This window comes from Branchiostoma lanceolatum, chromosome 10, assembly GCF_035083965.1.
Source record: "Branchiostoma lanceolatum isolate klBraLanc5 chromosome 10, klBraLanc5.hap2, whole genome shotgun sequence".
Lineage (NCBI taxonomy): Eukaryota > Metazoa > Chordata > Leptocardii > Amphioxiformes > Branchiostomatidae > Branchiostoma > Branchiostoma lanceolatum.
Window position 1 is genome coordinate 9173242 of NC_089731.1, and position 19781 is coordinate 9193022.

Genomic DNA, 19781 nt, shown 5'->3' on the forward strand with positions numbered 1-19781 from the left:
AATCCTCTCTCTCTTTTCCTTTTTTTAATGTCTACTTCCCACTACTTTCTGTGATAACAAATTTGCCTGTCCCATTTTGGAGACACATGATGATATTACATATACATTTTGTAGTATTAAACCAAGGGTGATTAAACATCGCCAGACCCTTCTTTCCTACAATATTTCATTGCTCTCCAAGCCAAGAAAATTCTCAGGGTATATTAGTATTTTTCACAGCACTCATAGGCAGCCAGCTCTACTGGCAAAAAATTCCCATTTTGACAAATTTCTATCACATTTTCAGTCTGCAGAGAGGCCTGGTGGAGACTAGTTGCTTGCACTATTATCAAGGAGGCTATCATATGACTGTTCTCATATTTGGTAGCAGTAAATGCATGCTCTTTGATACTGATAAACCTTTCTTGACTGGTCTCTGTTCCTTTCTTCAGATACTAGTATGTCTTATTGAGTACCATTACATACTTGTGTACCAGTATTTGATAACTCAGAAAAGGGTTAGTAAAATTACAGTTAACTCAGACAGAAACAGCATATATCATGATTTTATTCAACAAAACATGTGTACAAGAAAACGTGTGATACCAGTTTTATAGTCTAAACTGAGTTTAATGTTTTGTACATCTCTGGACATTTCAGCCAACACTTTTGCTGTTAATGTACAATAGTTGACTAGATTTATTACTAGTATACTATAGGTCACAGCAAATCATCCATCCAGGGTGATAGAATAGCTCAGGCAAGTAAGTATCAGGATACAGACAATATTTCCCATAGTTTTACAGTGAACATGTCTTTTCACTCGTTACGGCTAAAGATCGCTTTTGAGGGAAAACAGAAAACAATGGACAGAGCTGTGATGTCTATTTTATTTATGATTTAACATCAGTGCTTCTTGATAAAACGTAGGCCGCAGTACCCACATGGGTGTGGTCCATCCGGGTCCTGTACAGACAAGAAGTGCATGTTAGATAAAAAAGTGGTTTCTCTTTGAAATAATATGTCATCACTCATCACATACCTTAAAAATTTTTTCTAAGTACATGTATTAAATTTTCAAACAAAATGACTCACACAGCATACTTTCAATTGTGCTAAACTAGGGCCAGAAAAACGATTAAAAATGAAAGTCGCAAGTCTGATTTTGGGATAAAATGAAAACTTTAAGTCAGCTTACATTATACATTCATTTTTCACCTGAAAATTAACTCAGATATTCTCATTCTGTAATGATTTTGAATTCAGGAATAGCAACATTCACATCTTCATACTTTGCATCTTTTGTTCATTTGTCTTGTTACGAATTTCAAGTTTTGTTACATGTCATTGTTCATTTACGAAAAAGATTTCTTTGGAAAGCAGGTTAAACTTAATGCACACAATACCTTCAGCAAAAAAAGGAGGCTTAGTTAGAAACTTAGAAAACTCTATTGTGAGAATTGATGACAAAAATGGAAGGAAAGGCAGTGCTGACCACATTGATGTAGACTTTAGGATGTCCCAGGGCCCCTCCCCCTCCATCACAGCAGGCAGTACTGCCCACCACTTCAATAGGAGGTTCCTCAGCTACCAGCTCAATGGCAAAGTGGGGGTTCACCTGTGGTAAACCAAGCAAAGGTAAGTAAGTAAACAGAACAATTCATATTAAGTACACTGCTGTGTGAAAATAACACGCGTTGTCAACATTAATACATTCAGAAAACAATCTAGTAAAACAAAACATGATATATTATAACTCAATACAAACATTAGATAAGTAACGATAGAGTCCCTTACAAAATATCAGGATAACAACAGGCCCGCTTTCTTACCTCCTTCTTTGCGTCTATGAAACGGACTTTTCTGTAATCTTTCTCCTCGTACGCCTGCAGAAAGAGTCACATTATACACACACATTAGTCCCAAGTTTCTGAAAACAACATGGATCGAAATATTGAACGTCTAACGTTCCTTAACATGTACACATTTTAGCCACAAAATGAGTTCTTTGACGTTACGAATGCAAAATTACGAAGGTCATCGAACTTTATGTCATTTTGCCCTCCTTACCTGCCCAGTATGAGTGACTTTTTCCGTGGCTCCAGACGCCAGAGCTCTGCTACATTCTCTCAAGGGAGAAACAGTGTCCCTGGCCGCACAAGACGGGCGAAGAAGGCCCATCCGAGCTCCGGACGACAGGCGAACCGCTCCTCTCAGCACTAACGACGCCATTTTGGGTGGCAAGGGTCATTGGAATGGTTCATTGATACAGTAGGGGACTACAGTAAAGACCGGCATTGTTTATGCATATCAAAAGCAGAAATTTATTTAAAAAACATACAAAGACAAATAGAATATTGATTACAGACGAACTATTTGTTAATATTCATAAATCATGTTGATTTTATTCAATTGTATAGACATTAATATAAAGCACTACCCCCAGTAATAGTTGACATTACCCAACTGGCATTCCCATATTCTCGAAGTCCACGACCAGCGGCTTCAGTATCTTCCCTCAATTTTCCAGGCCTGGCGAAGGGTCCCTTTCCTTCACCCCAAGCCACCATGGCGCCTGTTACAGAGGCTAAGCAGAGTCTAAACCCACGTGCACAGAGGGCCCGCGTTCTGCGCCAACTGGCTAAGAAACAGGTCTGTATGAATTGTAACAAATGTTAGAAGTTCATATCTGTTTTACTCAAAATCAAGCTTACTTTACTACCTACAAGCTAGATTTGTCTTATTTTCTTGAAATTTGTGAGAACTAATATTGCTTTCTTTTTCTATAACGTTACTTGAAAAATTGAAGTCAACCCCAATAATCCCAGTCAGTTGAGTCAATTTTATGCATCTATCTGGTAATAGCAGGCTGTTGCTCTATGTACTAGTAGTGTTAATGAAGTTGTGAAAAGGGAAAAAAAAAGATTACTAGTACTTGAAACATTTAAAAAGAGTGAACTATAAGTTAATTATAACAAGGTCTCAACTGATGGTAACTATATTAAATGATTTTTACAATTACTGTACTTATTTACAATTATCACACTGCGAGGGTATATTTTGATGAGTAAACTTCCTTTTTATTTCTCTCCACAATACAGGCGTTCGGTCAACTGGTTAGATCTTGTGAACTTCACCCTGATGACAGTCAACAATTCCAATGTACAAAGAAATGGAACTGTTGTGGGGAGATGTTTGACAGCACGGCAGACATCTGCAAACACGTTTCACGTCTCCATCATGACAAAGTGGAGGAAGAAGCTGCCAAAGTCATTTCCTCTCTCCAAATAAGTGATGTAAAAATCACCAAACTGCCAAGAACTCTGAATTCAGAAGAGCCAAATAACTCAAGGAAAGAGAAGTCTGTCGCAGTCAATAAGTCATCAGAGCCAGAAGGAGTGTCTTGGCTGCCAGATGTATCAAACATGGATTTAGGAGACCCTAATGATGAGAGACATGGCCTGGTGACTCTGTTTTATAAGTACTGTGAGGTGGACAGGCCAAAGGAGTTAGAAGTCTGGCAGAGAGACTTGTGTACGAGACTGAAACTTACTGGAAAGGTATAATTTAGAGTTTGTAATAGATGCTACATATAAGACTAGGCTGACTAAATCTATTGTGCAACACAGGCTAACAAAAGACCAGCTAACAATTTCTTCAACATTAGCTGAAAAAGACATTTTGGGGTAAAGTTTTGTTAAAGATCTGGATGTAAATTTGGAATCAGGAAACCTTTAAAAGGATTCTTCAGCAACAGCGACCCCCCTTGCAGCTTCCTCTCAGAGTGCATACTACAAGCATGTGCATGCAGAGTATAAGAGGCAAACCAAAATAAGAAGGCAATAAAGTAAAATATTGTGCCTTGGCGAAGGTGTGCACTCCCCAAATACTGTCTCATGACTGATGTTTCTGTTGATGATAACCTCCTCTCTAGGTGCGTGTGTCTGCTGAAGGTATCAACGCTACCGTCGGTGGTTCCAGTCAGGCTGTCCACATCTACATCCAGGCTGTCAGGGCACATCCACTCTTCAGTCACATGATTGCTGAGGAGTTCAAGGTCAGAAAATATATTCCCTACCTTATACTCTAAATTTAAGTCTTGATACTAGCCCACAACTGTGGTACTAGCCTATAGTTTCTTTATCATAGATATACATGTATGAAAGCTGTTTTAGGTGTAGCAAACAGTAGTTTTTTAAAAAGAATGAGATTGTCAACATGGCTTGAACTTTTACTGTTTAATATGAAATTCAAAATTTTCATTTTCATGATTGACTAAATAAGAGTACAATCTGTACATTTTTGGCGACGCCTCAGGGGGGGAGCCTATTGTATAGTACTGCTTTCGGTTTGCCAAATATTCTAGGATTTTCACGAACGCATTCCCTAGGGAATTACTTTTTGGCAACGCCTTGCAGGTATGGCCTTTTCTATAGCAAGGACGAAATTCCATTGCATACGGCATAGAAAATGCCCTAGTTTGTATACACTTTTACAGCTGTTTATCGATGTTTGAAATAAAGTTTCTGGATGTTGCAATATATACCCATCCATCACAGCTAGCGCTGTTTCTCAATGTTTCAAACGTTTTTGTTTTTTGTTATCATGAATGACATGCTTGGACTGGCTTTTCTTTTATTATCATGAGTAAAGTTTGATTTTGAAAGGTAAATAAGTCACAGCTTTCAAAGAAGCTGTCCGGATTTTTGCAAAAGGCAGCAACAACAATATGTCACTACGTTTGATTGATTTTTCTTACAAGCTTTGCTTCATTCAATAAGAAAATGATATGCTTGACATACGTATAATTCGAGTTATTTTATCTGCATCTTTGAAGCTTCGAAAGACTAACATAGTAAGGATAAAGAAAGTACACATAGACAAGGCTTTCCGTACACTAAGCACGGGAGACTTTTAAGACGGACTGACTATGACTTCGTGATACTGGCTATGCTAACATACATGTTTTTGTACTCTGACTTATCAGACAGACCTCTTGAAAATTACCTGCTAGCTCCACAGAACTTTGGTTACTTCATCTTTCTGTGACTGGCTTTGTAGTCCACTTCAGTAAAGTATAAAACAAAGGAAAACACATTTTTGGGAATCGTGGCACACAATAACAGAAAACTGTGTCATTAATTACTAGAATAAGTGTTCCGAGTTGATCAGGTGTTGCACTAGTACTCGTATCTTCTTGCAAGTTGGTGAGAGCGTGCAATCGTATCACAGCTTTCGTACACACTTATTGTTTACAATATTCGTGTGGGGTTTTCAATTTCAATTATGTATATCCACCCCTAGCCTGTGTTTACACAAGATCTCTCTGGCGGAGATTAATGACCCCCTTTTGGGGGCGGTATCCGTCGGGCCGGCCGCTAGGAGCGCGAAGTAGTCAGGCTACATCCATCCCAGGTATGATTAGAATCGTCGTCGGCCAGGTTAATTACCTTGTGTACGATTTCGATATACATATGCAATAGATTTGAATACTATATACACACAAAATACATAATGGAATAGACAATATATTAATATATCCGTGGTATAAACATGTAAGTCCGCGATATTTCTAACTAGCGTCAGGTTTTGTCTCGCTGTAGTAGCGGTTGAAGCAGCGCAATCTATTGGCTTCACATCGTGGCTCTGCTACAGATCTGGTTCTCTCTCATTCCCTTCCTTTTGTCGACGACACTTGTTGTGTGGCTCCCTTGCTCGGTCCCGACATTTCGGACGTCTGCTACGGATCTCCTAGGGATGCAGCTCGTCTCACCGACATCCAGTAGAAGGTATCGATCTGCCGACTTCCCCACTGGCACATCGGTATGTGTAAGATGTGGCAGGAACATCTCGTCGTCATCACTCTCGTCCCATATGGTCCGCCTGTGCAGGTATAGAGACGGAGACGGTCGATGGAGCTGGCTACCAAAATCAGTTAACAAACTGTTTAAAAGAAGCTATGGCAGCCATCCAATCCCTACAAATATTTCAGTATGTGAAACCGTCAAATTATGAAATCTTTAAAACTCTATCGGCACTTATGTAACGTTGGGTAACCTAAATTCGTGGGGTACTTAAAGTCGGGATTTTTCGAAAACGGGGTATTTAGGGATATGTGCTAGATGCAAAATCAGTTATAACGCCAGCAATGCAAAGCAGATAGACTAACGTATTCAGAACACTGGCTGAAAAGCTTCGATAACCATGCATTAGAAGTTGGCGACGTCAAAAACTCTCCGTTCCTTATTGACAGAGTCTGGGGGCTTCGTGGGAGAATCACCCAGCACGGTTGTTCCCTGGTTTATAAGACAAATGTCACATCTCCTGCCTGCTAAACACAATTATTTATAAGACAACTTATTACAATCTCTTTTGCTAACCTGCAACTGGATTCTAAGTGTGATCAATCATCAAAACTCCTCTCTGTTGCTACAACCTACGGCACGTGTATTTTCCCGCCGCCATATTGTTAACCAGAATCCTGTTGTCAAGCAGACGACAAAGGTTTGTGAGGAACACTTTTTGTCTAAATGCTGCGTGTGATAGTGGACTGAGGAAGATATTTTCCTCAAAGTTTGCTCCTAACACAACAAGGAACACATGGACATAGTGGTATTACCATTGCTACGGCATCCAGCTTACTTCCCATGAATAATGTAACGTTACACGTTGCCCGATGATGACGATGGGCAGACTTTGAGTGAAGTTCTACCGACTCAACACACGGGTTGTTCCCGAACTGGCCTGATGTGTGCGGTACGGCCGTTTTTTCGTGTATTTTTTTACTTGGACACGTATATATCCATATCACTCTCCTCAAGCCAAGGATAGAACGAATAGCTGCTGTATAAAATGTGATTAGCGGTAAGATATTCAAGACGAATCTTCTCTCCCGAATTAATGTGCCCCCCTGTCCAACAGCACCGTAATTGTGCGTGCGGCGGACGGTAGTTTGAAGTTGAAATATTATGGTGTCAGCACGACTAGAGACAAAATCTACCATATATATGATTAGTGCAAAGATAGTACATGATACTGACAGAATAATAGAAAAAAAGGATGGTTTATTGTTCTGCTAGATTGATTTCAGTCAACCATTATCGGAAAAATCCCGAATTTAGGTTACCCAACGTTACATGAAATCACAATAATAGACTACTAGTATTCCAATATTACCCGAATAAATGTTCATCGTAGTTGTTCGGCTGCATGTGTTCTACGTGGACTAAGTCGCCATTTGAATGGTCGTAAAAGCATGTGTTGCAGAATCTTACATTCAGGAGCTGCTGTAGAAAAAAAAAACACACAACGAACAAAGATTAATATTGTTATACGCTTCTTTTGTCTTTATTGCCAATACATACCAAACAGAAAATAGAAAACACTGTAGAACACTAGCCTCTACCAGTCTCTGCGGGTCGCTGGGAGAATAGTAGAAATTGGCCAAATAGAGTCAATTGTATGAAGGGAGTCGGCTACGGAGAGAGGGTCAAAGAGGCAACCCAGCGGATGGAAATGTTATCCTCCATGGCCAAAGTCCCCCGGCAAATGTTCTCTCTATAGCCGACGCTGTTAGTCTGGTAGAGACTAGTAGAACACCGTGTAACCAATCTGTTCCTAGAAATTTTCCGGTCTGCAAAAGCTCTCCAGTAATGAAAGCTATTGACACCTTGTCAAACTTCGGTCATGACGTAATTAATTATAAGTATCTGTATCTATATAGCCGGTATAAACGCCATTAGGCGTAACACACCAGCTTCGCAGGCACGCGGCGTGGCGGCAGCAGCTGGTTATTTTACACCGAACGGTCTGTTATACCTAGTCCGGCCTCCCCTCCCAAAAGAAAAAAAGAAAAGAAAAAAGGGCACATATACCTAAAAGCATTTTGTTGCAGATATTCTTGTACTATCCTTCCTTCCCCTAGGTACATGTAACGAACTAGCCCTCAGGAATGCAATTCACTGGTATCAGTACAGTTATCAGCTATGAACAGTAATGTACCTCCCCTCCTGGCTAACCGGCAACTTCCGTCTGACACCCCTTTTTACGACTTCGGCTTCAGTGAACGAACACAATAGGACTCTGATTTCGACTGCCTGTGTGGTCGTTTCTATATGCCGGCCGAAGTTTTCCGTGAAAACACGTCTTATACATGTATGCAAACTCTACCTAAAACACACAAACTACCTAACCATTTTGGCAAAGGTAAAACAAAATAATAACTGCAAAACACTACAATGTCACCTACGTGTCTGGCTGTATGATCATTTCAAACACGACATCAAATGTATTCAATTCCACAGTAGACAATGCACCACAGCCAGCCTCATATATTCTTCTACATTTGTATATCTTAAACAACAGTGAAAATACGAGCGTATAGCATCAGCGCTGTACATGACGTTGGCTTCAATCATATACTAGATGCCCGGGTTAAATGTTGACGGTTTGGACAAACTATCAACACCATCACGGCTTCGGCACAAATTCCACAAACTGGTTATTCAACACACGGCGTGGCTCAACTAATCGGTAAAATCAAACTTATCGCCTACCTTCACAGGAATCTGTCATCATCTGCATAGGACTAACCAAACATATTCAAGATTCAATATAGACAAAGTAAAAAATACATCAGCAAAGTATTATAAAAGTAACTGAAATAGCAGTGCCCACCTCCCGCCGCCATGAATGTTCTCCTGTAGAACTAAAGTAGAGTACACACATGTGCTTGTACGCGAAAGCTTGTACATATCCCTCCGCTGCTGGAGTCAGCTGTAATGCAGTGCTACACCATTGTATAAATGACAGAAAAATAAACGTTACCCTGGTACTTACTGCAAAATTATATTGCAATCTGGGAATCATGTTATTAGTTTGAAAACGAATACAAAATCAATATTCAATAAGCTTTGAATATGTCACGCACTTCTTTCTGGCGGCGTTTATATACAATCTGTCCAAGAGGATATTCGGTCTGATTTCCGTGGGGACAAGTGTACTGTAATTCTTGTTTTTTTCACTGTAACTTTATGTTCACAGCTGTTTTCACGGTCACCTCTGTACCGTGAACTTATCATCCCAGTGATAAATATGTAGTTATTATTTATGATTCCTTCACACATCCGTTCTGTAAATCACTTGCCACCACCGTGAACTTAAACTTCAGTGAAAATGTCCATCTTTCTTACACCGTGAAATCTTTACTACCGTGAAGATAAAGTGAATTACGGTTTTAGGGTTTTAGGGTAGGCGCCTACACCCCAGCTCAAAATTGTAGACTAATAGAGGGCATTGAAACATTGAAAGTGTTTTTTTGGGGGGGTGTAAAGTATTGGCAAATCTGGGGTGGCTATGACAGGTCAGACTTCACACTTGTAGAATTTGTTGACAAAAACAACCTTTCTCTATCTTTTTGTCTTCTGGATCCCCGGGAGATAGTGAAATGGTCGCGAGCGGGCCCAAATGGAATGACTCAAGGGCTCTGGCTCGGGGGGTGTTTCCTTGGAGAATAGCTGTATAGAAGTTCTCGTAATTCTGTTAGATAACAGTCGACAGAACAGGTTAGGATTTGAGGGTAATTTTCTTGGTCAGAATCTTTGATTTCTGAGATCAAGGAGGTTGCTTAGATAATCACACCTTATCATATGTCTGTCAACTTCTCCATAGGGATGCATGCATTTATGATTATAGGGACAAACTGTAATACCCTACCCCCCTTCTATCTACGCGTATAATGTATGGTCAGACAGGGGACAGTTCACGAACTGTTCACTAACCCTTCCCTGTAGGATCGACATCAGATGTATGTACCAGATTTCCAATTCTTCCTGAGTTAAATGCTAATTTGAATACTGTAAATGCGTTTTAAGTTTGCGTGGTTATTCATTTCGCAGTAGGGGAAACAGTAGATGTATTCGCGGTAATTCTAAGTTCGCGTTTGAAACAATAGTAGCGCCAAAGTCTTAGATGGACAAAACGTTTCCCGGTCACCTAAGGTCCGCGCTGAAAAGTTCACCGCCAAAGTAAAACCACCTCAAACAGTTCTTCATTTACAGTACATGGATGACCAAGGAGGTTGGGATGACATCCACAAATGCATGAATTTTTGTAGCCTCCGTTGCAGACTCCTTCCGACTGTTTTCTTTTTTACGTTACCTTTTTCTTATTTACCACATATTATTATTTTTTTCTTATCGCTGGCCGGCCAGCAATAGCTAAAAACTGAAGAAAAGAAATGTAACGATGAAACTGTAACTTGAAAAAGAAAACAGCCGCAAGTACTCTGCAAAGGAGGCCACAAGTTTTGGACGTTTGAAGAAAAAAAAGAGTTAGGCCATACTTTAAATGGTAAAAAGATGCGAAATGAGAAATTAGAATTCATGCTCTCAATTATAAAAATGTATATTTCTGAAAACATATACTAATGTCGCAAATGCCAAAGTCAAGTCCAGACTCGAAAAAGACTGCACTAGTATATGTTTTGAAATAACAAAATGAAGAACCTATATCTCTGCATGCCATACTCTGTGCTCTGACCAAATAAATTTCATAATAAAAGCAACTTTTCTTTTGAATATTTTTCAATAGCACGCTCCCATTAGCTGGGTTCCCAAGAGGATCTCATTCATATAATCCAATCAACTTGGTCTTATACATACAGCAAATTACTTTCGTCAATAATGAATTGTCATCGTTGGATTTAATAAAAAAAAGTGCTAAAAAGTTTTTTTAACTGCAAACCAGTGACCAAAAAACATGTAGCTATATTTTGTATACGTATTTAGGAATCAACTAATTATCTATATACATACAATGTTTTGAACATAGGTAGAGTATACGTAATGACTATTGTTACAAAATCCAATAGTTGAATTCAAATGGTAGGGAGTCGGGATGAATTATTACCTTCGCCGAAAATGTTATGCGTATGTATGTATGTGTGTGTGAACAGCATACTTAGGACAGCTTCTGTTATTTGAGTGAACTGGAACATAGGGCTTACGGAACATTGAGATTTCGAAACATAGAGATTTCGGAACATAGGGCGGTCACCGATGTAAACATGCAGGCTTTGACTATGCCATCGATCTCAGTATGAGTATATAACGTTACAGCACGATAGATTATGACAAAGCTGTGTTACCAAACGATTATAGTTTGTCACAAACTAATACAAAAGTTGAGCCTTTGCTTTTTTTATTGACTGTTTGGCAAGCGTTGCAATTATGTAAAATGAAACAGTAATTTTATCAAGGAACTTACCACGAGGGGGCAGATTGATGAGATCGATGCGATCGGGCTGGAGTTGACTGCATCCCGCGGTGACTTCTGTGTCGGTCCCGGTGGCATCAGGGTGGATACTTCATTTAAGTTTGGAGTATGCTGAAATGTTCTGAGTGGACGTGACTTCAATACCTGACCTTTGTGAAAATGGAAGCGTCTTAAGGCTAAGCGTTTGGGACGCCTACCCTGCGCGTCCTAAGTCGTTCCAAACGGGCAAGGCTCGTTTTTGTCCGCCTCGTCCTCGTCTGGGCCGTTTAGACTACGGCCAAGAGTATATACGTATACATATATATCTCATATGTCTTTTATCCCTTAGTCTAGATATTTGAACGTTGGGGCTACACTAAGATCTGGCAAATTATGCTAATTAAGACTTAACTTGAAAACTTTGTGGCACTTGAAGGTATCGTGAAGATTAACACAGTAAGATATAAATCATGCAAATGAGGACCTTCTTTGCACAATTCTTACGTCGCCGGTGTGTTTTTTAAACACCACTCTTGTTTAGTCTGTTTCTAAAATTTGCTAGTGATGTTTTTATTTGTTCCAGTTGAGTCCTGGTAGTGCCAGACATTTCCCTGGTGGTTTGAAGGTTGGAGTGTACCAAGAGCTGGTGCCTATGGGGGTGGACTCCTCCTGTGTCAGCTTTAGAGAAGCAGGTATGTTAATTCTAGTAGGGACATAATTACACTAATATTGTACATATTTATTTTGTCATTAAATGTAAAGACATGTAAGATCACTAAAGCAGTAAAGGGGAAAATGTCATCAAAACAGAATGACAAGTCCTTCAAGATATGCATTCACTTTTCCATTGCCTGTTACATTTTTAGAATAATTTCATCGTTCCTTTCTTTTTTTTACGTCAAGGAGTACATCTGAGTGCTGAGGACTTCCATGAGATGTTGGAGCAACACCTGCAGACAGAAGATGACAAGGACAGTACTGTGTTTGTGGACTGTAGGAACTTCTACGAGAGTAGAATTGTAAGAACCACACTTTGGAACTGAACTGTAGATTATCACTTCAGAATAGAGGAAGTAAACATGATAGAGTTGTCCTATTCATTAAGAAGTCTAGGCACATACATGTATTGAAAAGAAAAAAGGCACATTTAATTTTTTTAGATGCACTGTAACTTTACTGATAGTGTAATGTTTTCATCTCAAAATCAAAAGGGTCGCATTTGATGACGATGATATTATAATTTTTCTTCATCTAATTTCATCTTCCCAATCATGACCCAAAGAGGTAGCCTCCTTCGCAGACTTCCTATGAACAGCGGTGTTTATATGGGGGGGGGGGGGCAAGGTTCTCTAAAGGGAGTTGTGTAGCCAAGGGAGTTGTCTAGACGAGGGACGACGCTGTTCATCGTCGTCCCTCGTCTACACAACTCCCTTGGCTACACAACTCCCTTTAGAGAACCTTGCCCCCCCCCCCCATATAAACACCGCTGTTCATAGGAAGTCTGCGAAGGAGGCTACCAAAGAGGTACTCTGACATGCATTTCAACATTTTATACATATTGCACTACAGCAGAATGCTTTATAGCTTTGTATGGAAATTCTTTGTTTGTAGAAAAGCTGTTAACACAGGTTAAATTTCCGTGTTTTCAGGGCCACTTCCTTGGTGCTGTTGCTCCAGACATACGGAAGTTCAGCTACTGGCCGGAGTATGTGGATAAGAACACACAATTCTTCCAGGACAAAACTGTAGTCATGTTCTGTACCGGAGGGATTCGGTGTGAGAAGGGCTCTGCTTACCTCAAGTCAAAGGTAAGAGCTGATTCAGAATTTCGTAGTTCCAAAGATTGGGCTGCTGTCTGGTTGTGAACAAGCAAAAAGCGGGGACTGTAGGTCTCTTACTGAAGCAGTATAATTTGCATATCAAGTCATTATTGCATGTTAATTACTACTTAAATTTGTAGAGAAAATGAAGATTTGAATACTTTCTTTTTAGTGCTTCTTAATTCCTGACAGCTAAGCTTCCTAAACATGTGGAGGAACTTTACCTCTGGAGTCTAGAAATGGCCTTGCTTGAACTTCTGAATCAGGGTTAAATATTTTACATGTGTTTTGGTACAACATTGCATAATGAATTCCAGAATTGTAGAACACTTTATTATATAACTCTAAGCATTGACTGAAACATCAGTAAACCATCAGGTCCTGTTTTTCCTAACTTTCTCCTTCAGGGGGTGTGCAAGGATGTACTTCAACTTGAAGGAGGCATCCACAAGTACATGGAGAAGTATCCCAATGGATACTTCAGGGGGAAGCTCTTTGTCTTTGACGATCGCTATGCAATACCAGCCAACAGTGACATAGTTGGAAGTGAGTGTGCAGTAAAAACCTCAGCAACTCAGTGACATTCCTTTGGAAAATATATACTATTTTTTGGTCATCTTTTGTAATATGTAACCCAGCTGTAGATATATTTGAATCCTATCCTTTGCTTTTAATGTTGGTACTACCTGTCACACACCAGTAAAATTGATTTGGCAACGAGTCTGTGAGCTCCAAATGACACATTCAGCAGTACTTACTGTTATTTTCTTGATCATTGCATGATTTTTAGGGATCAGTCGACATTCGCAGGTCAATGACTTAGCTTTTCAGGGGAAAAAATGCTTGACTCCCTGGTGATTTTGAGGTTCGGCGACCTTTTGGCAATCGACAAAATACTAGTCATTGCATATCCCATATTTAATGTATTATACATGTATATCATTTCTGCCACAGAATGTTTCTACTGTAAAGATGCGTGGGACGAGTACAAGCCCTGCAGTAGCGCCCACTGCCACCAGCTGGTTCTGTCATGTGACCGGTGCACCGCAGCTGGTCGTACCGCCTGCTGCAGGGAATGTCAGCTGCAGGCAGCAGGGGCCTTGGCACAGGGTGTCCGCTGCAGAGAGGAGTGTGCCTGCACAAAAGGACGACGCAGAATTCCAGTGGAAACTTGACTAAAATTTTGTAAATAAGTAGTTGTTGAGTCTATGAAAATGTCTTTTAGCCAAAAGGAAATACATGTATTAAAGTACCACTTAAACTGTGAATCTGGAATTTTTAAGCCAAATCTATGACTACATTTGTATCTCTTTATGTACTTATATATAGCGGACTTAAATAACTTCCCATTGTAAAGAGCAATACACATCATCACACATACTACCATTACGATGAAATATTATCACATGTATTTCTTTCTTTCTTACATGTATATGAAATCTTATAGCTAAGGAACCTACATGCCTGTTTTTTTACAACCAGTAAAATATCAAAAATGCTCTTCATATGTATATTGCATTACATGGACAAACCTATGGCAATACAACACACAAAGTTTTCTTTGAAGTGTTAATTTGCATCATTTTTACACTGCAGTACAGTACCGGTATTCTCAAAATAGACATACATTATTGACAAATTTGTATTAGAGTGTAAAATCTTGATTCAGACATATAAGGACTATGTGTAAACCTTTAAAATGAGTCAAGTCTACAGTGTATATTAGTGACAGAATAAGGCCAATTATTGTTTGTGTTTTTGATAATATAATTAAGTTTATGTTTATTTGTAAGTTAATTTTCTTGAAAAATGTTATTCACTTTAACAGCCCCTCATTGGGAAATAATGACCCACATTTTTGAGTAGAGACATGCATTCAAGGGAACATGCGGAACTTCATACCAAAATCTGACATCATTTCAAATTATGAGGTGAAAGTTAAGTTCATAGGTGGCACACTGCTGGTGGGGGTGGCGGTGACTGGTGTAACAGCGGGTCTTCCCTCTGCAATACTCTGTGACAGACTACTGTCGTCTCCCTGGTTGGACCTGAGACCAGAAATCTGCTGTAACAATGACTTCCCCTCCTCTCGCGTGCTGGCGAAGTCGCAGCAGCGGCGGGCGTAGAAGGTGGCCTGGTCCAGGTCCTTGTGCTGTGGGTGGGTGGGAGAAAGAAATTTAAACATTTCAGAAATGCAAACATTTCTAGGCTACAAAGAAATCTGGTCTAAGTCAGCTTGAGGCAAAACAAAGCAATTTGACAATTGCAAGCACATTTATTTGGCTAGTGTGGGCTCAAAAATAGAAATCTGTCAAAGATCGTGGTGAGCCAAAAGGACTTTACCTTGAGATAGTGGTGAGCCAATAGGACTTTACCTTGAGATAGTGGTGAGCCAATAGGACTTTACCTTGAGATAGTGGTGAGTCAATAGGACTTTACCTTGAGATAGTGGTGAGCCAATAGGACTTTACCTTAAGATAGTGGTTAGCCAGGTAGCGGTAGGCCTGACACTGCTCTTCCACATCCACAGTCCCCATCATCTCAGACTGCTGCACAAATGCTGTATAGAAGGCTGCGGCCTGCTGGTCTTCCTGTAATCAAATATGTGGAGAAAACACTTTGGATACCTTTGTACTTATTGTCCTACGCATAGCAGTGTTCTCACAAGTCTGTATGTCTCTTCTTAGCCACTGTTATCATTTTATCTTTCCTTAAAAAACAATGTCTAGCTCTTACAGTTAAAACTTCATATTTTTCAAAACCATACAAAACACAATAAAGCCCAAAATGAAACAGCTGTATCTGTGTACAACCTTACTCACTTTGATGAGTTCGTGTAACTTGGCTAGTTTGACCAGCGCCATTCCTTCCTGGTCTACCACGGAGTATGCGCGCCAGTAGCACTTGATGGCCTCCAAGAGTCGGTCCAGTTTCTCGTAACACTCTCCCAATGCCATCAACATCCGGGAGTCATTAGGTCGCAACTGGTGAGCCTGCCTGGAAGTTAAGGTTTTTTAATTGAATTAGAATGAGAAGAACTGACAACTGTTATGTGCAAAGGTTTTCTACAAATTGATTGAGGTATTCCTGACAGCTGGAGAGTGTATTACCTGTAATAGTACAGACAGTAGAAGGGCATTTTCAGGATCTCATATGTTTGGCCCAGTCCGTACCATGCTCTGTAGTCTCTACGGTTTACTTCAATAGCGTGTCTGTAAGCCTGAAACAATGAAAAGAAATCACTGTTTACAAGAAGGAAAATACATTTGTATGACAATACATTTGGGACCACATTGTTAGCAGCGACACATAGCTACAGTGTGAAATAGTACCAGTCAGTATTGTCAAATCAGCAGTGAGGTTAATCCTGCACAGTTGCCCCACCTCAGCATTGAGACGGTTAAACAAGTGCCCGACCTGTATGGCTGCTGAAGTGTTCTTCATCTCCATGTACTCGTGACCCATCAGTGTCCAGGCTGACAGGTAGTTAGGGTTCAGTTTCAGCGCCCGTTGGAAGTACAACACTGCCTTCTCATGCTGACCCCGCAGGCTGTAGTAATTACCTAGAAGAGACAATATCAAGTCTCTGTGTACTCTTAGTCTTACATGTCAGCTTTGTGCCCCTGGAGTTGTAAGTACAGGTACACAACCTTTGACTAATCGTAAGATGATTTTTTGTTGGAACTGTACTTGCAAAATGTTACGCAAAATGTTACCATGCTACAGTTTAGTTTGGTCTGCAAAAGATTATACCAGAAAATAGTAAACCAAATGTAAGCAATTTTGGCTTGTCAACCTAAGAAGATACTTAAGACAACCTAAAAGAGGCCTTTTCCTACTAGCTGTAAGCTATTCATCCCTGGTTAGCATCAAGAAGACCTCCTTGGTCAACATGACAAGTGTTGTTCCTTTTGTTATAAACCAATCACATCCAAAACAAATCAACTGCAAACTTATGGGCCAATCACGTCGCCATTCCTCATTATCATATTAGTGCTTTAAGCTTTCCAATCAGAATATCACATCAGTGTTTAGCCTTGCAGCGTACAGTAGAACTAGGCTTCATAATCAGCTGAAAAGCTACATCTAAAGTTTGCTTTGTGTTTGAAATAACATTTTACCCACCAATGACACAGCATGTCTCGACCCTGAACTTGTCCACCTGACAGACAGAATGTGCCAGGTGGCTGAGCTCCGCCCTCATCTCTTTAACATACAGCAGGTTGGACAGGGTGTCCATGTTGTCCAGTCTGTACGGGTCCTCCGCATGCAACTGCTTCAACAGGTCAACCGCAGGCTCCACCTAGTGACAGAATTGCAACTTTACAATCACCTGAGATTTCAAAAAGTAAATGCTCCTGATTTGCCAGTTTTTGGGGTTTGAAAAATAATAAAAAATCTATTGCTATTCTCATAACAATTTTATTCTGGCACTCTGCTTTGACTTTTTTTGTATTCAAAATTTTGAATATCTGCATCCTTTGTCTTCTCTTTGATCAGTATTAAAAATTTAAACAAGACAGTGCCACATGTTTAGAATTTATCAAGAGTAGCTTGCTCCCTTGAGAAAGAAGAATGATTTGATATATCTTTAAGCAATTCTGTAGAAAACCACTAAATCAAATAAATACATCTACATGTACTTTACTTCATATACATGTATATGAATGTCACCTGTCTCATGTTGTGGTAGGCATTAGCAGTCTGAGCCTTAACCCAGGTGCTGAGAGAGAAGCCCTTGTCAGCCAGTCCTTGTAGCTGTGTCAGTGCGTCTTCATTCATCTGCAGCTCCAGGTAGCAGTGGGCTAGGAAAAACTGCTTCATCCAGTGGTTGGGCACAGAGAGGGCTACCAGGTTAGCTTTGTCACTGGAAGGAATGTTGTAGAAGGGGTTATTGTAAATCTTGAAATATCTGTGGCATTTTTAAGTTAGCAGTTTTTGGAGCCACTTGTCTACTGTGAAGTCAGCACATTTACAAACAAGCGCAGGCATTTCCATTGTGTTGCTGATATCATTTCAACAGTGAACTCAAACTCAAAGACATGTGTAGCGAACTCTTCATTTTCACCATGCCTCTAAATGTAGGTGTCACAAGAAACTTACAGTACAACAGTCAGTACAGGTCTGATACACATGATATGTATGCTTGGAGCCAGTAAATAAAAAGAAAAACAATACATTATACAACCCTAGCCATCAGCAGCCCTTACTTGATGAGCATAGCGAGCTCCAGCCAAGCTCCCCAGTGTAGTGGTTCCTTGTTGATGGCTGACAGAAGGGCAGTGATGGCCTCCTGTTGTAGTCCCAGTCTCCTCAGAACCACACCGTACAGGTACAGACCGTACCCGTCTAGACCGCTCTCCTTCTGATGCAGTTCCTCACGCAGGGTCCGCAGCCAACCACACTGGTCCTGCAGCGGAGGCAGTAACTAAATAGTTGTAGGCTGCATTTTTGGTCATCATGGTTTAGGATGGTGAAATTTGTGAAAATTTCCCATAACTTGATTATAGACATTCTATGTATGTATGTGACATTGAGTCATCTCTAGTATTACAACAACCATGGGTCCTGTACTTGAAATAAAGAGTTGAAGTGCAAGAATAGCTATATAGTACCATGGCCAGTATACCACAACTGCCATAGGGGTTATGTCCAAGACCAAAGTACCTGGATGTGATTCCTACAGTATTAAATAGATGCAGATGTACAGGTATATAATAACACATAGCTAGCTCGTTTCTTTATATCATTGGCTTGAAAACAGGATAGGAATCACAAAAGAATCGTTAGTGCTTGGCCAAAATGGGGAAATTACCACCTCACGCTTTCTCTGCTGCCACCTGACAGGCTGACGACCAAATGGCCAATAATATCGGGCAATATACAATATTTCCACCCATCTGAACTGACCTGTCCAGCCTTCAGTGGTCCGAGGCTATCTGCCATGGCATCCCCTCTCTTCTTCTCCCCTCCCATGTAGCGTGAGTACATGCAGAGGAAGTACACTTTCTGACTCCCGCAGTCACGTAACACGTGGGCAGCACGGTCGTACTCACGTACGTCGTAGTAGGACCGCGCCACATTGTAGGCATCATACTCCTGAATAGACATACAAATTTTGATACAAATTATGTCAGTGACATTTCATTTGCAAGCAATTTGATCCTGCCTGCCTCTAAAAGTATTAAAATAATTTAATTATTCTCTACGAGTATTTGTGAATTAATTCAGGCACTCTGGATGAATTGAAAGATAAAGCTGATCATGCAGATTAGTACAACGCTGCAGTACATTCAACATTTTTAATAAAATCTACAGCATTGTCACGATAATATGATGCTAACCAATATCCATCCACATATTTTGGGGGGAGGGAGGAGGGTGCCTACCTGTAAAAAGTCCGGGGTGTCTGTAGGGAAAGCGGGAAACTCCCCGGGTTCGAGGGGCTTCAGGGCAGCCGACTGCTCCGTTAGCCACTTGGCTGTCTGCACCAGGCCCCTATCACGGCACTCCCGCACCGCTACGATCAACTCTTTCTTGGCAGATTTCAGGTCAACTTTCTCCTTCAGGTCCGCCATCTTCTTCAAAGTCTCCCGCCTATGCTGCGATCTCAAACGTAAACAAGATTTTTCATATCTTCGATATTCCTATCTATGTACAAAAATAGAAAATAAACTCAATGTTTTTTCATTATGTAATTTTATTAAAATCTATTAAGGGATTTATTTA

General features: G+C 40.3%; 3 protein-coding genes and 1 long non-coding RNA gene across 4 annotated transcripts; 1 reads left to right on the top strand and 3 right to left on the bottom strand.

Annotated features, from left to right (window-relative positions):
* Nucleotides 1-529: 529 nt before the first annotated feature.
* On the bottom strand, nt 530-2241 carry LOC136443953 (NADH dehydrogenase [ubiquinone] iron-sulfur protein 6, mitochondrial-like). Its single transcript, XM_066441336.1, has 4 exons — nt 2050-2241; nt 1812-1865; nt 1475-1597; nt 530-945 (listed from the first exon to the last, which is right to left on the bottom strand). The coding sequence occupies exons 1-4, from the start codon at nt 2209-2211 to the stop codon at nt 886-888; spliced, it is 399 nt and encodes a 132-aa protein (XP_066297433.1). The 5' UTR covers nt 2212-2241; the 3' UTR covers nt 530-885.
* A 207-nt stretch (nt 2242-2448) lies between these two features.
* LOC136443644 (thiosulfate sulfurtransferase/rhodanese-like domain-containing protein 2) lies at nt 2449-15851 on the top strand. Its single transcript, XM_066440961.1, has 8 exons — nt 2449-2631; nt 3081-3539; nt 3914-4036; nt 11816-11924; nt 12136-12251; nt 12882-13040; nt 13460-13598; nt 14007-15851. The coding sequence occupies exons 1-8, from the start codon at nt 2548-2550 to the stop codon at nt 14225-14227; spliced, it is 1410 nt and encodes a 469-aa protein (XP_066297058.1). The 5' UTR covers nt 2449-2547; the 3' UTR covers nt 14228-15851.
* Nucleotides 4598-9896, bottom strand: LOC136443646 (uncharacterized). The gene is made up of 3 exons (XR_010757184.1): nt 8656-9896; nt 7156-7265; nt 4598-5862 (listed from the first exon to the last, which is right to left on the bottom strand). It is a non-coding gene; the product is annotated as an uncharacterized lncRNA (long non-coding RNA).
* LOC136443643 (cell division cycle protein 23 homolog) lies at nt 14439-19668 on the bottom strand. Its single transcript, XM_066440960.1, has 10 exons — nt 19442-19668; nt 18963-19151; nt 18263-18462; nt 17727-17919; nt 17178-17355; nt 16470-16615; nt 16163-16272; nt 15875-16049; nt 15524-15643; nt 14439-15204 (listed from the first exon to the last, which is right to left on the bottom strand). Exons 1-10 carry the CDS (start codon nt 19628-19630, stop codon nt 14977-14979), a joined length of 1728 nt encoding a protein of 575 aa, XP_066297057.1. The 5' UTR covers nt 19631-19668; the 3' UTR covers nt 14439-14976.
* Nucleotides 19669-19781: the final 113 nt, after the last annotated feature.

Bases quoted from the DNA above. Each gene is read 5' to 3' on its own strand.
- LOC136443953 (XM_066441336.1), bottom strand. From the start codon at position 2,211: ATGGCGTCGTTAGTGCTGAGAGGAGCGGTTCGCCTGTCGTCCGGAGCT. The intron at 1,866-2,049 runs GTAAGGAGGGCA...CTCTTTCTGCAG, and splicing joins AAGTCACTCATACTGGGCAG to GCGTACGAGGAGAAAGATTA. The intron at 946-1,474 runs GTCAGCACTGCC...TTGTCTGTACAG, and splicing joins CTAAAGTCTACATCAATGTG to GACCCGGATGGACCACACCC.
- LOC136443644 (XM_066440961.1), top strand. From the start codon at position 2,548: ATGGCGCCTGTTACAGAGGCTAAGCAGAGTCTAAACCCACGTGCACAG. The intron at 4,037-11,815 runs GTCAGAAAATAT...TATTTGTTCCAG, and splicing joins TGATTGCTGAGGAGTTCAAG to TTGAGTCCTGGTAGTGCCAG. The intron at 12,252-12,881 runs GTAAGAACCACA...CCGTGTTTTCAG, and splicing joins ACTTCTACGAGAGTAGAATT to GGCCACTTCCTTGGTGCTGT.
- LOC136443643 (XM_066440960.1), bottom strand. From the start codon at position 19,630: ATGGCGGACCTGAAGGAGAAAGTTGACCTGAAATCTGCCAAGAAAGAG. The intron at 17,356-17,726 runs GTGACATTCATA...TTCTGTCACTAG, and splicing joins CCTACCACAACATGAGACAG to GTGGAGCCTGCGGTTGACCT. The intron at 16,273-16,469 runs GTCGGGCACTTG...TCATTGTTTCAG, and splicing joins ACACTTCAGCAGCCATACAG to GCTTACAGACACGCTATTGA.